Source organism: Pseudorasbora parva, chromosome 18 (genome assembly GCF_024679245.1).
Source record: "Pseudorasbora parva isolate DD20220531a chromosome 18, ASM2467924v1, whole genome shotgun sequence".
Classification (NCBI taxonomy): domain Eukaryota; kingdom Metazoa; phylum Chordata; class Actinopteri; order Cypriniformes; family Gobionidae; genus Pseudorasbora; species Pseudorasbora parva.
In genome coordinates this window covers 14477506-14495592 of record NC_090189.1, presented here as the reverse complement: position 1 = coordinate 14495592, position 18087 = coordinate 14477506, and the positions used below count along the sequence as shown (strand labels likewise).

Genomic DNA, 18087 nt, shown 5'->3' with positions numbered 1-18087 from the left:
CTGTTTTCCTTTGGGAAAGGTCTGGTGCAGCTCAGAGTTCATTAGTCAATTGTCCGTCTGGTAAGCTGCCAACATGATGTGCCCACTAGTGCTTTATCTGTAAGTTAGAGTGTAAAGGCATCGCCAAGGTTGATTGAGGTTCAGCAATGCTAATTATTATGTGAAATGGTGTGTGTGAATATTTAGTTATGAATAAGTCATTTCTAATTTTGTAGTCCTGAAAGCCAGGAGTGAGTGCAGATTGAGTGTGTTTTTTCTTCCTCCGCAGTTCCATGATGCTCCTAAACCGTATGAGGACATGTTAAAGTGGCTGAACATCATCTTCACGGCTCTCTTCACACTAGAGTGCATTCTCAAGGTCATCGCCTTCGGCCCTCTGGTGAGAGTGGAGCGATTCTGATAACACTTATCTTTCATCATTACTGTCAGTGTTTGATACTAAACTAGTTTCCCAATCCATATAACACAACTTTGCAACAGCATAGTCAGTTTACAAAAATGTAAATGCTGCTCTCCAAATTTCAAGCTTTAACAGGTAAATGTATTGTCTTCCAGTAGTCTATTATTAACGTAATTCATCAAATTTAAACTGTTGGAACATTTTGCTGCTGGATATGTAACTTGATTCACTCATAGTTACAGTCAACAAAGCATCATGTATAGGGACTGTTAAAAGTAGCCTATAAAATGCACGTTTTGATACACACACGATTCCACATGCATTTCATTATCGCTTTACCCTAATTAATTCATTTAATAGTATCAGTTATTAAATCTATTTTATTTACATTATTTTGCTTTATCTGCAGTCCAAATGACACACACCACCACATTTTTCCATTGCAAATAGGTTTTCCTTGGATTTTTTTTTTTTTTTTATCGGAATTTCTAATATTTAATTTAAATATGTAAATATACCCTACCTAAATGTCGAACTGTGGTTAATCAGTTAATAGGTCGGACAGACTTTTGCAGTCTTCTGCTTGTTTAGTTGTACATTTTAAGACATATCAGTGCCAAGATGCTTTCAGTTAAAACAGCTCAAACATACATTTTAGTCTGGGACTAGGCTTTAGCCTTTTCTGTGAAACCGGGGGACAGTGTATATGGCTACATTCACACTGTCAGTTTTTGGGATATACAACTGCATACCCTGACAGGTGTGAGTCTCGAAATGTCCCATTCACACAGCAACTTTAGGCTGTTGAATAATGTCTACATGAATGTGCAACGGAAGTCAAGCCCATATTGACTAACCGGTAACTACTTATAGTGACAATGATCAAGTAATTTCAAAGATGACGACCTCCATAAAACTGAAAAGTCATCACTTTTGCCACAACAAGAGTAATCGAGCCGTGAGTTCATCCATCAATTCTTCATTAACCGGTGACACATTTTTTAATTTATATCTCAGTGTAGGGCGGAGCTTTTGAGTTATGCGTGGAACACAAAACTGATGGGAGCAGCTCTGGTGGGGAACAGTGACAATCTAACGCCCCTTTTCACACATACTCCGTCTGCAGTGCGTGTTGCGTTGCGTGTGCATTGCAGGAGCCCCACACGCTGTAGTGCTTTCACATATGCTGCGTTTGCAGTCCGCAACTGATCCGCTGTTGCATACCACAAACACAGCATTTATTCATTATTTTTTATTTAAAGCAGCACTAGGTAACTTTTCAACCTTCATAATATATTTTTTAAGACTCTTGTGATGATAAATCGACTTACAATAGGTTGAATGACACGTCTGCCATAGCCTGATGGGGTCTGTATCGTTTTTAATCGTACTTTTAAACTTCGGGTTTCGGGTAGTAACCCGAGAAAAAGAAAAGAACTACAAAATTCGACTGCTTTACGGCATATACATCACTTCCACCAACACACACACTTCCTTACATTCGGACGTGCGAGCCCAACTTTGTTCGTCGGATAATATAGTCATGTCCGAAGCAGCAGAGACAAATAAGAAAGAAAAGGTTTTGTTGGAGGAAAGCAATAAGAGGAAATGAAAAAATGATGGGATTAAAGGCAGGACAAGGATCAAAATGTGACCAGCGTTTGCTCGTCGGCGTGAGCTGAAGGAGGCGTGCCTGACCGATGCTGTCCTGCTTGTTACGGTGAGCTACCACTCAAACATTGAACTGAAGTATCATATAGATTCTGTAAAACGGTAACCAATAGACTACTATAATGACGCTGGCTTGTAAACGTGAGCATCGTGATTATTTGGCGTTTGAAAAAAATAAAACCCATGAAATTATATTCATATGACATGCTGAAACATGCCACTGACTGTAACGTTACCTGGGATGAAGACATTTCACACGCGACGCCAGAAGAACTCCTCTTGCAGTTTTCAGGGGAACTGTTAGTGCTGCACCGACCCGCGGGACGCTTTTATGAAGTTATATGGCCCGCCCCGCACCACTGTATATATTTTTACAACACGCCGCGCACCCGCGACCATTAAATAGACATATGGGGTCCGCGGGTTATGAGACGACCGACGCATCACTAGTTCAGGGCTATCAGGGTTGTCATGTCAACAAATGCACGCGCGATGGCATCCCCTGTTGTAGGAGGACAGCTCTTACGACAGTAGTTGAGGACATTATTTTTTCCAAACTGTAGGGGGACCCCGAGAGCAAAAGTAGCCAAGTGGGGCTTTAAAATCCAAAAGTTTTTACTGAACATGCCTCGTCAGAATTCCAATTCTCTTTGTTTACTCTTTAATAGAAGTCAGGTTACGTAGCCTACTACATTTAAACAACATTTTATTAAATTAATTTATTCATATTTATATACTTTAGATTTAGCTCACACAAGTGGCAAAACATTTAAACATAGGTTATAGCCTTAAATCACAAACATTTTAAATTAGAAACTAACAATAGTCTATTCAAAAACAAACAACGCTCGTCTTTTCTTTCGTTTTTACACCCTTTTAAAAGAAATCCTGCAGGTCAAAAAGAACTTTTCACCTCCAAGAAAGTACGAGTGCTATCCATTATGGCACATTTTTTTACCTAAATGCCAGGTAAGGTGTCGTTTTGTTGCTTTACTTGAGAAAAAAAAGCCATGTCTTTACTTTGAAACAAGAGTATATTTTAAATGATATGCATCTGTGGTGAAATTACTAAATTTTCGCGTCAGTACATGTTTATTTTAATGCGAACAATGTTCTACCACTTTAATGCAGCAACGCAGCGCAGCAAAAAATAGACTCGGTACGAAAACGATCCGTGCACTGCTGCAGACGCAACACACCTGGAACGGACTGACGGACCGCATCCATGTGCAGTGTGAAAGCTGTCATCCGTTAATATGGGTACTGAAAAAAATACGCACCGCACACGCACTGCAGACGGAGTATGTGTGAAACGGGCGTAAGATCTTCAGATTAGTGTTGGGTTTGAGTCCACCTTAGTCGAGTCCAAGTCAAGTCTGAGTCAAAAAAGATGCAGAATATGACTTAACGGTAGGGTAAGCAATTTTCAGAGTGGAAGCTAGCTTTCCCTTCAGAGCACTCTCCAAAGCCACCTATAAAACACATGAACACACACAGCAGAGATTGCAAAGCGTCACGTGTTTACCTCATCTCTCAAAGCACATAACATTGCAATAATAATGAACATAAACAACTTGTTGGTGTGTGATGTCTGCTCAGTGGTTCATGTCGGTTGTCTACAAACTGGAAGGTTGGTGGTTCGATCCCCGGTTCCACCTGACCAAATGTTGAGGTGTCCATGAGCAAGACACCTAACCCTAGCTGCTCCCGGCGAGCTGGATGGTGCCTTGCATGGCTGACACCGCCGTCGGTGTATGAATGAGAGAGTGAATGGGTGAATTTGAGGCAATATGTAAAGCGCTTTGGATGGCCATGGGTCTGTTAAAAGTGCTATATAAATGCAATCTATTTACCATTTACCATTCATATAGGTTAGGTTTTTCAGTAGCATTAAAGCACACCATTAGTGTAAAGTAGCAGTGTTTGTTGTTTGCTTTTGGCATTTGATAGAGCTTGAAATATGCGGATAGGACATTTCTTGCTGCAAGGTATACCGTATTTTATGCTAATGGTCATCACTCAAAACTAGTCTGATCCAAAGTTGAGAGGCACTGAAAAAAGTGTGAGAATAACTGACTGATTTGAGTGAAAAAGCGGCTCTCTGTTGGTTGATTGACCGGCCTGCTGGGCCGTCAGTTGCATAAGAGCAGTGAAATCAGTGAGAGGCTAATGACGGCCCTGTGGGTGAGACGAATGTGTAAGTATGAGTGTGGTTGTGTGTACAGTATGAGCAATGCATCATAAATCTCCCTTCAGTGCCGGCTGGTCTGACCTGCAGCAGAAGGTCTCATCTCAAGCTCCATTTCCATTTATGAGGCTCATTTATTAAGAAGCTTTTCTGGAGTGTGACGCTTACGTTTACCTCCACCTGTTTGGAGCCCAGGGTTGATGAATGGGTCTCGCTCAAGTTGTTCTGTCCAGGATCCATGTCTAGCCGCAGCCGACTAATCTTTGTGGCGTTCAGGAGAGAAATGGACCCAAGGCTAAGACACCTGACAGACCATCCTGCCATTAAAGATCTATTACATGACTCACCGATATCTGCATTTCAGGCTGCTGATTTTGTGTGCCACACTGTCCTGAATAGTAAAAGAGTTTAAAAAGTGTTTTTACAACTAAAACGAAAACTAAAAATGCCTCTGAGGATTAGGAATATGTGTAGTTTTAATTATAAATGATTAATTCACAAAATGTAGCTCTGCTGAAAATTTAGCTGCCTTAACATCTATTAAAAGTGGACTCTTTTATGGCAAAAACTCCACATGGCACATGAATAACACTCTTTATTTGTCTCCTTCAACTGATTCCAACAGTTTGGCATTAGCATGTTGCATGTTTTCTCAATGTGTGCAGAACTACCTGAAGGAGGCATGGAACATTTTTGACTTTGTTACTGTGCTGGGGAGCATCACAGACATCCTGGTTACTGAGATCAAGGTGGGTCATTAAAGAAACACATCAAAGCTTTTGAGAACCAAAATTCAAAGCTATTTAAAAATAAAATACCTTTAAATCTGTATGTGATAGATGTTATGTAGCTAATGCAGTGGATGTCCCAGATAAGAACCTCTTGAAGCTTAATGTTATGTCTGTTTGTGAGCTTTCAGGGTTTATTTTTTGTGTTGTGCTTTTATTCTGCTTTCAGTTTGTCTTTGGTTAAAATGGTGGGAACAGGGTTGAGGGTTCCATTGAAAACCTGGAACTATTAGAACATTTTCAAATTGTCAGAAGTCATTGATGTTTTTCTTAAAAGCTTTTAAAAAGCTTTTAAAAAAAGGACATTTTCATTGTGAATATAACTTTTTCTCATCCTGTTCTGTCCTAAATTCATTTTTATATGAATTTATGGTTATATGCAGTCTTGCTCAAAAGTTTACACAGCCCTTGCAGAAAATGTATATATTTTTACTAAAAAGAGGGATCATACAAAATGCATGTTATTTTTTATTTAGTACTCTCCTAAATAAGATATTTTACATATATAAAAAGAAAACTGCCCACTGTTCTTCAGAAAAATCTTTTAGGTCCTGAAAGTTCTTCAGTTTTCCAGCATTTTTTGCATATTTGAACTCTTTCTAGCAGACTGTTCACACTGCTAGATCCATCTTTTCACACTGAGGACAATTGAGAGACTCAAACACAACTATTAAAAGTTCAAGCATTCACGGATGTTTCGTTAACAGGATGAAGAATATTGTTCATATGTTCTTATTTTATTTGAATATCAGTTTTTTTTTTCATCTAGTACTGCCCTGGGAAAGCAACAGAAGATACTTACATGTTCCCAATGACAAATAAATGTTCTTACATGACAAATAAAGTTCAATTTATCTTGATCTTCGAATTCAAAAGGTTTAAAAAGGGGGTGTGTAAACTTTTGAGCAAGACTGCATATGTAATACTCTAAATTGGACTGTATGCACATTTAAGTATAATATATTTTGTGAATAAAATGGACACTTTCAGCACTGGCACTAGATGATTTTAAATTAATTTGGTTTAGACCTTGGTTATCATTAGACCTGTTGTAAGACCAAATCATCTTTTAAAGATGACAATCCAGAGATCTCCCCCAATGACTTTTGACAGCCGTGTCTCTGTCAACCGTGACTCCGGCCTCTCCTAACGATTTCACTGTGACTCTTATTTTTATGCTAAATCTCTGTTGGCACCTGTCCTCTTCCTTTCCCCAATGGACTACACAGACGGTAAGTGGCTTCATTGGTCCTGCACTGCCTGTCTTCATCCAAACATCTCCTCTTGTCAAACAGCTTTATGCTAATTTTGAATGCTCACCTTTATACCTGCTGAGATCAGGCTTGACTATTGTCAAACTTGTTCAATCCAGCAAAAGGCTGAGATGTGAAGGGTGGGGGAGGGTGAGGGGATTTGTAATGTCTATTCACAGTAGCTGTGTTTCCATCCACCTATTTTAATGCAAATTTTGGGATATCGTTTAAAAAAAGGCATATATGTACATGTCAGTGTACGCATAACTTCTAAATATGCATTAAAAAAAAGAAAAATCTTTCATTTTTCAATTTTTTCATCTAATAAGAAGATGTGCATAAACTATCCTGGAAACACATTTGCTGAATAAATCCCTCAATGCACAACAAAAAACTCACATGACTTTGCCTCAGCAGTGGATGTGATTGGATAACTGGATTAACCAGCAGATCGGTTTCATTGCACAGTATCTCAAATGTTGTTTTAGATATTCTGAAAGGCCTGAGCCTTTCTGTCATCAAAATGATTTGGTATAATGAACTCCTAGAACTCTCACATGATTGCATTCACAAACAGATCTCAACGCAAGATAACATGACATGGTTTATTGCATTTCGTCCACACTCTCTGAGGCACAAGTCATTTATGATGCATTGTGAAGTGATTATTTTGTTCTCTTGAACACATGGGATGAAAATGGTGCTTTTTTTCACAGATGTTGTATGCAATATTCCAATTCTGTGCACAAGTTATATTTGCAAAGCTGGATGAAATCATAGCTAATGATGAATAGATTTTCTTTATTATTACTTCCAGTATTGAAAGAGTAGGGATGGGTGGTATGTACGTTTATGGACAATATATACTGTGACGTCTCGAGTTAGTTGTTATAAATAATTTTTCGTTGTTTTTTTTTTTCTTCCTCCAAGTTCCGAATAATAAAAAAAACCTAAAATATATCTTTAATTTGTGAAGTATTGTTCAATTTATATTGTTACGTTGATATAATAACACTGATATTTTGATGATTAAAGATTTTGGTCATATCGCCCATCCCTAATAAATAAAAGCATGCTCGTGCGAGACTATTCATGCATTATAACCAGATTATCAGCAACATTTTCCTGCATGAGACCAACTAGTTTTAATACCTTATAAATAACAGATTTAACAGAGACCATTTAATGACACTCTGACTGACTGAGAATGTGTCCTCTTATTGGGTTGAGATACAGCGCCAGTGATGCGCCTCTGATCTTTCTTTCTTTCTTTCTTGTAACCAGGATAAGAGGATTAATCTGAGTTTCCTGAGACTCTTCCGGGCCGCTCGTCTCATTAAACTCCTCCGGCAGGGCTACACCATTCGTATCCTGCTCTGGACCTTCGTTCAGTCATTTAAGGTCAGATCTTAACTTTTATATATACAGTATTGTTCAAAATAATAGCAGTACAATGTGACTAACCAGAATAATCAAGGTATTTCGTATATTTTTTTATTGCTACGTGGCAAACAAGTTACCAGTAGGTTCAGTAGATTCTCAGAAAACAAATGAGACCCAGCATTCATCCCAGCAATTGGGCAATTAGTTGAATTAGTTGAAAGGGGTGTGTTCAAAAAAATAGCAGTGTGGCATTCAATCACTGAGGTCATCAATTTTGTGAAGAAACAGGTGTGAATCAGGTGGCCCCTATTTAAGGATGAAGCCAACACTTGTTGAACATGCATTTGAAAGCTGAGGAAAATGGGTCGTTCAAGACATTGTTCAGAAGAACAGCGTACTTTGATTAAAAAGTTGATTAGAGAGGGGAAAACCTATAAAGAGGTGCAAAAAATGATAGGCTGTTCAGCTAAAATGATCTCCAATGCCTTAAAATGGAGAGCAAAACCAGAGAGACGTGGAAGAAAACGGAAGACAACCATCAAAATGGATAGAAGAATAACCAGAATGGCAAAGGCTCAGCCAATGATCACCTCCAGGATGATCAAAGACAGTCTGGAGTTACCTGTAAGTACTGTGACAGTTAGAAGACGTCTGTGTGAAGCTAATCTATTTTCAAGAATCCCCCGCAAAGTCCCTCTGTTAAAAAAAGGCATGTGCAGAAGAGGTTACAATTTGCCAAAGAACACATCAACTGGCCTAAAGAGAAATGGAGGAACATTTTGTGGACTGATGAGAGTAAAATTGTTCTTTTTGGGTCCAAGGGCCACAGGCAGTTTGTGAGACGACCCCCAAACTCTGAATTCAAGCCACAGTACACAGTGAAGACAGTGAAGCATGGAGGTGCAAGCATCATGATATGGGCATGTTTCTCCTACTATGGTGTTGGGCCTATTTATCGCATACCAGGGATCATGGATCAGTTTGCATATGTTAAAATACTTGAAGAGGTCATGTTGCCCTATGCTGAAGAGGACATGCCCTTGAAACGGTTGTTTCAACAAGACAATGACCCAAAACACACTAGTAAACGGGCAAAGTCTTGGTTCCAAACCAACAAAATTAATGTTATGGAGTGGCCAGCCCAATCTCCAGACCTTAATCCAATTGAGAACTTGTGGGGTGATATCAAAAATGCTGTTTCTGAAGCAAAACCAAGAAATGTGAATGAATTGTGGAATGTTGTTAAAGAATCATGGAGTGGAATAACAGCTGAGAGGTGCCACAAGTTGGTTGACTCCATGCCACACAGATGTCAAGCAGTTTTAAAAAACTGTGGTCATACAACTAAATATTAGTTTAGTGATTCACAGGATTGCTAAATCCCAGAGAAAAAAAAAATGTTTGTACAAAATAGTTTTGAGTTTGTACAGTCAAAGGTAGACACTGCTATTTTTTTGAACACACCCCTTTCAACTAATTGCCCAATTGCACAGCCTTAAGAGCGTGCATATCATGAATGCTGGGTCTTGTTTGTTTTCTGACAATCTACTGAACCTACTGGTAACTTGTTTGCCACGTAGCAATAAAAAAATATACTAAAAACCTTGATTATTCTGGTTAGTCACATTGTACTGCCTATTATTTTGAACAAGACTGTATATATATATATATATATATATATATATATATATATATATATATATATATATATTACAGCTTAAGTTACATTGAACTGACTTTAAAAAAAAATCTTGTATAACTTTCATTTTGAACCTTTTAAAAATGGCTTACATTACTTTAAAACATGTTATCATTACTAATTCATTATATTTTTTTACTGTGTGTGTACATATATAACATAAACATACACTCACCTAAAATATTATTAGGAACACCTCTTCAATTTCTCATTAATGCAATTATCTAATCAGTTACATGGCAGTTGCTTCAATGCATTTAGGGGTGTGGTCCTGGTCAAGCCAATCTCCTGAACTCCAAACTGAATGTCAGAATGGGAAAGAAAGGTGATTTAAGCAATTTTAAGTGTGGCATGGTTGTTGGTGCCGGACGGGCCGGTCTGAGTATTTCACAATCTGCTCAGTTACTGGGATTCTCACGCACAACCATTTCTAGGCTTTATAAAAAATGGTGTGAAAAGGGAAAAACATCCCGTATGCAGCAGTCCTGTGTGCGAAAATGCCTTGTTGATGATAGAGGACAGAGGAGAATGGGCCGGCTGATTCAAGCTGATAGAAGAGCAACTTTGACTGAAATAACCACTCGTTACAACCGAGGTATGCAGCAAAGCATTTGTGAAGCCACAGCACGCACAGCCTTGAGGAGGATGGGCTACAACAGCAGAAGACCCCACCGAGTACCACTCATCTCCACTACAAATAGGGAAAAGAGGCTACAATTTCCACAAGCTCACCAAAATTGGACAGTTGAAGAAAATTGTTGCCTGGTCTGATGAGTCTAGATTTCTGTTGAGACATTCAGATGGTAGAATCAGAATTTGCTGTAAACAGAATAAGAACATCATGCCTTGTTACCACTGTGCAGGCTGGTGGTGGTGGTGTAATGGTGTGGGGGATGTTTTCTTGGCACACTTTAGGCCCCTTAGTGCCAATTGGGCATTGTTTAAATGCCACGGCCTATCTGAGCATTGTTTCTGACCATGTCCATCCTTTTATGACCAACATGTAGCCATCCTCTGATGGCTAATTCCAGCAGGATAATGCACCATGTCACAAAGCTCAAATCATTTCAAATTGGTTTCTTGAACATGACAATAAGTTCACTGTACTAAAATGGCCCCCACAGTCACCAGATCTCAACCCAGTAGAGCATCGTTGGGATGTGGTGGAACGGTAGCTACGTGCCCTTGATGTCCATCCCACAAATCTCCATCAACTGCAAGATGCTATCCTATCAATATGGGCCAACATTTCTAAAGAATGCTTTCAGCACCTTGTTGAGTCAATGCTATGTAGAATTAAGGCAGTTCTGAAGGCAAACACAGTATTAGTATGGTGTTCCTAATAATCCTTTAAGTGAGTGTATACAATAACATACTATAATAAATTATCTTTTTCTCATTAGATCAGATGCATAATTTCTGTTTGTCTCTGACAGAACTGTGTTTTTTTCTCAGGCTCTGCCGTATGTGTGTCTCCTCATCGCAATGCTCTTCTTCATTTACGCCATCATCGGGATGCAGGTGAGATCCAGAGAGCTTTAAAAGCCTCTGTTGCTTTCTCATAAGCATTACCCTTCATGCAACCTTTCCATCTGAGCCTCTTACACCACTGGATCTCATCACCAGAGCTGCTACATGCATCTCTCTTCATGTTTAACAGCTTCAACGAGATAAACAGAGTATTGATTTTGGGTTTATTGCGAATGAACCCGGTATTCTTTTTAAAAAGCATAGGCAGGTGGTGTTTTTCCATATGAAAGCTTCTTTATGAAAAAGAAGCCATTGTTCTAATGTAAAGGACAGATCCCATCTTTAAATGTGATTGCTCGTTTAAGGACGCAGAGGCAATCTCCCAGATTGTGTTGGGAATGATGGCGTCTGCCATCTAGTAGATTAGAACTGCATTGTAAATCAATGCTAATTGTATCCTGTAAGACTAGGGAAATAACATCATCAGTAAGCCATGTAATCAACTGTACACTTGGAACTTCTACCGCCAACTGAATGTTCACTTCATCATTCAGCATAAAACGTGCTTTTCAACCAGTTTTTGCAACCTTTCTAGTATTTTTATAGGAGGGTTTGAATTACAAGCTTATTAGATTCATGGTTGAAGTTGTGAAGTATTGTTAAATTTACATCATTGCACATACTGTGCAAAAGTTACAGGGTTTACTGACTTGAAATGGTCATGAAAAAAACAATGTTTCAGACAAGCCAGTTATTTTAGAAATAATAGAAAACACACACTTAGCAGTGGGTTTGATATGCATTCGTGATGGCAGATATGTGTATAAATATATTACTTTTATTATACACTTTTCTGCATATGCAAGCGTAAAAGATGATCCGACCTTAGTCACTGGATGTACTTTCATAATGTTTGCAGCTGACAGATTTTTTGTGATTTGTTTTACTGTCTGTCAGTGCATTACAACTCTGTAGATTTGAGTGATTCAGTGTGTTTATTTACGTGTCTGCTGTCTGACATAAAGTCATAAAATTCATAAGCATGAGTCAGTTTGTTCAATATGTGTATGTGGTCTTGTAAATACTGCAGATGCTTACTGTAACATACCCTCCAGGCAGTCTGAATTATTGACACAGTCCCTGCAGGAATATTCGTGAAGCTCTAATAGGAAAGTGCACACATTGATCTATGTTTTTCTCTGCCCATCACTACCAAAATTGCTTGCATTGCAATTCATCCAAAATTAGAATGCTGATGTGCTTTTCTCTCTGTGCCAGGTGTTTGGTAACATCAAGTTGATTGATGAGTCAGCCATCAATGATCACAACAACTTCCAAACCTTTTTTCAGGCCCTCATGTTGTTGTTCAGGTAAAGCGATTACAGTTTTTGCAATTAAGTGCAATTGAAGCCAAAGTTTCTGACTTTAGCTGTGTTCGTATGCATTTACATTGCAGAAGTGCTACAGGGGAAGCTTGGCATGAGATCATGCTGGCTTGTCTGAGCGAAAGGCCATGTGCCGAGTTATCTGGCTACAGTGGAAAAGAGTGCGGCAGTGATTTTGCTTACTTCTACTTTGTCTCTTTCATCTTCCTCTGTTCCTTCCTGGTTAGTGGAGCACATTTCACATTCAAACAGATATACTTAAAAATGAATATTCTGTCATTATTGTTTCAAACCTGTGTGATTTTCTTTCCTTCTTAAACACAAGTTATTTATAGCAGGATGTCTAAGCTGCTCTTTTAAATACAATGAAAGTGAATGGGGACAATAGCTGTCAAGTGATGTTTTTAGCAAATAATCACTTGAATTTGCTCTGTTCTCATACAAAGCTACATTAAAGGGATAGTTTACCAAAAAGTGAAAACTAGCCCTTCATTTACTCATCCTCAAGTCATCCTAGCTGTATATGACATTCTTCTTTCAGACGAATACAGTCGGAGTGATATTAAAAATATCCTGGCTCTTCCAAGGTTTACGATGGCACTGAAGGACTGTTTCTGTTTTAAAGTCCATAAAAGGGCATCTATCCATCATAAAAGTGCTCCACAAGACTCTGGGGTGTTAATAAAGGCCTTCTGAAGAAAAGTGACGCGTTTGTATCCATATTTAAAACTTAACCAACTGTACTCTAACTTCCACTAACTGTCCTATTTGTGTTCACGAGAGACTGGCGTTCCAGTGTATGACATAGGACGATCCGGTGAGAATATTCTAGTTCTTGCGAGAACCAAGTTTTGTTTAGCCTCATCCTCTGCTCTTCTGCGTTATTCAACAAAACACTGCATTCTTTTTTGTCAACATTTAAATATGGGTTTCATTAAAAAAGCAACATTTTGAGAAGAGCCTAGTAGATCATGTCCGTCAACGCTCTGAAAGCTTGCACAGTCCTATAGCTTGTATAGCTCATTTGATTCAGTAACATCAGGCAGTTTTGATTTATATACTGTTTAATGTTGATGATTGTGTTGTTATTTTTTTTACATATGCATCTGCTTACATATGATTTAGTTTGTTTCTGTGGTTTGATCTGGAGATTCAGTACTCATTTAGAAGATGCATAATACCATATAAAATAGCCTCTATCGTATAACAGTGAAAACATGGAAAGACGGAAATTTCCATCAATTACAGGGAAAGAGTTAAGTAGCAAATCAGCATATTAAAATGATAAGAGATGTCTTTCAAAAACATCCCGACCCTAACCTTTAATTCTGTACACACAGAGAAAAAAAGGTGTCAAATTTGTAGGGTACAACAACTTGTCACTGAGGCAGGACATATTTGTACCTTTTTTATTAACTACAAAAAGGGTCATGGTAGTACCTTAAGGTACGTATTGGTACTCTATGGTACTAAAATGCACCTTTTAGGGAGTAAACAAGGTACAGAGATGTTCTTTTAAGGGTACTGCCCAGTGACAAGCTGCTGTACCCCTATCGCATGAAGTGCATTTAGTGCATTTAATCATTTTACACTAATTAAAGCTAATGCACTAAAATCGCAAAGAGTGCATTAGCTTTAATCAGTGCAAACTTCCTTTAAGTCTAGCCATCAATACGCCCCTTGTAACAATAAAACAAAATCTATTTTGATTCATTCTGATTGAGATTTTACATTCTATTTTTTATAATCCTTCCTCTTTCCCATAACCATCAGATGCTGAATCTGTTTGTCGCTGTCATCATGGATAACTTTGAGTACCTGACACGTGACGCTTCTATTCTCGGGCCTCATCACCTCGACGAGTTCATCCGCGTCTGGGCCGAGTACGACCCTGCCGCCTGGTGCGTATCTCTCCTCCACTGACACCTCAGTTAGTGCCACTTTAAAAGAATGTGACAGCTCAAGACTAAGTGATTGAAAGATGCTGGCTTAAGAGGGTCCGCCACTGGCGCTGTGTCTGATTTACTCATGACCTCAAGTCACAAGAATCCCATTTTATTGTGTGACCATGGCTAACATCAAATCCTCAAGCTTTGTCTATGCTGAGGAATGCAAATCTTATCATTTGCACGCCATTCACTTTTAGTCTATCTTGAGCAGAACGGATTTGAATCCTATCCTCTCTGTCAGTGTAATCCAACTTGAAAACGCACAGCTGAGCGTAGTTATCTCAATAAGCATGAAGTCTTTGAATACATGTACGGAATTTGGAAAAAAATTATTAAAATCTGTCTTTTTAATCCATATCTGTTTTTTGCAGCGGAAGGATACGCTATATGGATATGTACAATTTGTTGCGCATAATCTCACCCCCCCTCGGCTTAGGAAAGAAGTGCCCTAATAGGGTGGCATACAAGGTTTGAAAACCTACACACCTTTCCTTCCAGAGGGCGGTGCTGTAAAAACAAATTCCCATAAAATGCCTGATGTCTGATGGGATTATACCCCCTCCCTCTTCCCTTACTAATTTTAATATGGGTAACCATGGTAACCAGGAAACAAAGCCAAATGTTAAATCCCTCATCCCGAACTAATCCCATATGTTCACAATGCACATTTCTATTTGGCTTGTTTTAAATATTGATATACTAGAACAGCTTTTATTTGCTCAGTTAATACAGTGCTAAAAATTAGGCCAAACATTAGCTTTGTTCCTGAGTATCTGATTGGTTAGCCGTGGTTGCGTCCTAGCATGCGAGGACAGAAGCTCCAGACTGCAGCCCCTCAGTCCAACCCCATCATGCCATGTTCTTCATCCCTGGATCACCGGCAGCCTGTAGCTACAAATGCAGCTGTAGCTACATGATCCATCCGTCCTTCTGAGACAGGATGCATCGGATACCCTTGACCTTCCTTCAGAATCCTTAATAACGATGCTTTTTTTGTTTGTTCCTTTTCCTTTCTTTCTTTCATTCACATCACATTTCTTTCATTTTCTCCACTACCCCTTCCCTCTCCTTTTTTTGTCTGTGTGACCTTTGAACTCTGGGTGTCGCCCCTGTGAAGTGGACGCATGTCCTACCTCGATATGTACGAGATGCTTCGCCACATGTCCCCTCCGCTAGGTTTGGGAAAGAAATGTCCTCCACGAATCGCCTACAAGGTAGATCCCGCCCCCCGACCTTTCCTTGGCTCCTCCTCTGTCCTCTCATTGGCTGATGTGGCTGTCAGTCAGTCTTCTAATTGTGGAAATGTTTTCTCATGTGTGTTTCGTGTTGTGCTTTTATGTGTCTTTTGAGCTCAAATATGTACTCAATATTTTAGATTATAGTGACACAATAGTTATGTTCCAAAACTTGTGCAAGGTTTCAAGGTTTCTTAGAACGCAAAATAATGTTAGACAGTGCCCTTAACCCTTTAATGCATGCATTATGATAGCCTCTTGTCAGGATTTTTTCCCCATTTGTTTTTATTAGCCTGACAAGCCAGACCCACATCAAGATGTTTGGTCTGGGAACTTACCATTGACAGGGCTCAATTCGAGAGGCAGGATAAAGGGTTGTCTTTCAAACTCTCTCTCCACGCAATTGGAAAGCGCTACAACCAACCAGAGCAATAAAGAAGGTGAAGCGGAGCTCGTTGATAGATTAAACTTTTGCCGTATCCGGTCGGCAAAACTCCGAACACATCTTCCCTTCTTAATAATGACTTCAGTGACGTTCTTTACTCAGAGACAGTCTTCCAGAGTCGTGGCCAAAGCCGATTTAAAAGGACGCTTTTCGAAAGCTTCTGTGTTTACAAGTAGCACGCAGAAAACGTTGCAACTCTGCCGGCATTGTTAATCCCGCCCACCAACTTTATACCCAATGTGATTGGCCTGACCAGAGTTTGGTTTTTCCAGCTCACAATCCAACACGGAGTTGCTAGACTACCCTGGCTGCGAATTAGATTTGCTGCCGCTAGGATGCATATAGATTTCTAGGTGATGTTTTTATTGATCTTAGGGCATTCAAAAAAAAAGATTAGTTTTTTCAAAGAGATTTTTAAGATGTCCACTAGAGTGGACAGCATGTGTTTATGGTTTAAACTGAAAATATACTGTATTAAACATCTTACAGTAATAGTATGCCAATATTGAGTGTATTTTACAAACCAATCAATAAAACTATAAAATCATGTAGGAACCATAAAATATATACAAAAAATATTGCAAACACAGTTGTTGCACTTTGCGTATCTTTGATATCAGAACATGAGGATGTGATTCCATCAAAGATCTCTACAACCTGTCAGCTCTGGAAACCCGACTCAGATGTTCCCTCCAGTGTATCAGAGTATGTCCATTTACCCTTAATAGCTGATAATTCTGATTATGTTCAAGATAGACACATTTCTACCATAGCGCTTCTCTGAGAAAACCTTGCGATCAGGTGTTTTCAGTCTCATCTGAAATGAGCAGCGTTGGGTTTAACGCATTACAAGTAACATGCATAACACAATCAGATTCGATTTAATGTTACGAGTAAAGTTATGCATTACAAGTACCGTACATTATGTAATCAGATTACTGTTTGACTGTTATAAGTAATGCATCAAAAGTAACTACGTAATCAGATTACTGTTTGACTGTTACAAGTAATGCATCAAAAGTAACGTGTGTTATGTAATCAGATTACTGTTTGACTGTTACAAGTAATGCATCAAAAGTAACTACGTAATCAGATTACGTTTTGAGCTAACAAGTAATGCATCACAAGTAAAATTCATTACATAATCAGATTTCTTTTTGATGTGACGAGTAAAGTAACATTATAAGTAACATGCATTATGTAATCAGATTACTTTTTGATGTAGCGAGTAAAGTAATGAATTGCGTCACATAATTATGAATCACATTACTTTTTTGATGTTAATGCGAATTCAATTCTAATAATTCAAATACATTTATTTATAGTCAAAAAAGTTACTGCAAATGAAGTATTTTCAAAAAAACTAGTCACAGTATTAGTATGAATTGTAGCTGAAATATAGCTATTGATGCTATAGTGGACAGATGATTAATCAGAATGGTCTCCCAATCTAAAATCAAAACTTGGAAAATTTTACTGTGATGTGACTCATTAGCTATTGCTTGATGCTACAACATTTTTACCTGCAAAAGTCTCCTAGGATAGAAGGAATGGATGGATATTCCAGAGCAACTTGGCATTTTTGACTGGCCATTGGCCATCTTGGTTTGGAAGGGTAAAAAATGTATATGCAACGGCTTGCACTTGGTGGCAATGTATAAGATGATGCCCAAGGGTCCACTGTAGAGGCTGATGTGCAACTATGCTATCAAAACCCATGCATATGCAAGAAAATTATTTTTGAATAGCTACCCAATATAGTGACCACTATGCATTAAAGGGTTAAAAACAGTTGCACTTAATACATTTTGAAAAAGAACACTGAGCACTGAATTTCATGAGGCATCTGCAGCTAGGCTATATTAAAATTGTTGCATTGTGCTAGAGAAAGTAAAGAATAGTGGGGGGAAATTGCGAAAATCTGAATATCAAAACTGAATCTTAAACGTCACTGGTACAGGGCTGCCTGTTTTGGTCGCAGGCCGTTCTGCCACTTTGAGAGCTGCCTCCGAGTCAATAAGTTTACACACCCTGTTCCAGCTGTCTGAATGGGTAACGTTCAAGAGACACGCGTCCGTGGCTGTCTGCTGAGCTACTCTCTGAGGCCACACAGTCTGCGTGAGTGTAGGCTTGAGGATGCAACGTTCTCCAGTGAGCTCTAAATAGAACAAGCCCCCACTCCCCCCACATCAGAGCACTGAATCTACAGGGAGGAAATAGC

General features: G+C 38.9%; 1 protein-coding gene across 1 annotated transcript in view; it reads left to right on the top strand.

Annotated features, from left to right (window-relative positions):
• Nucleotides 1-18087, top strand: part of cacna1bb (calcium channel, voltage-dependent, N type, alpha 1B subunit, b) — a 185095-nt gene that overhangs the window by 148586 nt on the left and 18422 nt on the right. The window contains exons 33-40 of the mRNA XM_067422718.1: nt 269-379; nt 4925-5008; nt 7585-7701; nt 10838-10903; nt 12131-12222; nt 12309-12459; nt 14011-14138; nt 15304-15400. Coding sequence (XP_067278819.1) covers nt 269-379; nt 4925-5008; nt 7585-7701; nt 10838-10903; nt 12131-12222; nt 12309-12459; nt 14011-14138; nt 15304-15400 — 846 coding nt within the window. The remainder of the gene's footprint in view (nt 1-268; nt 380-4924; nt 5009-7584; nt 7702-10837; nt 10904-12130; nt 12223-12308; nt 12460-14010; nt 14139-15303; nt 15401-18087) is intronic.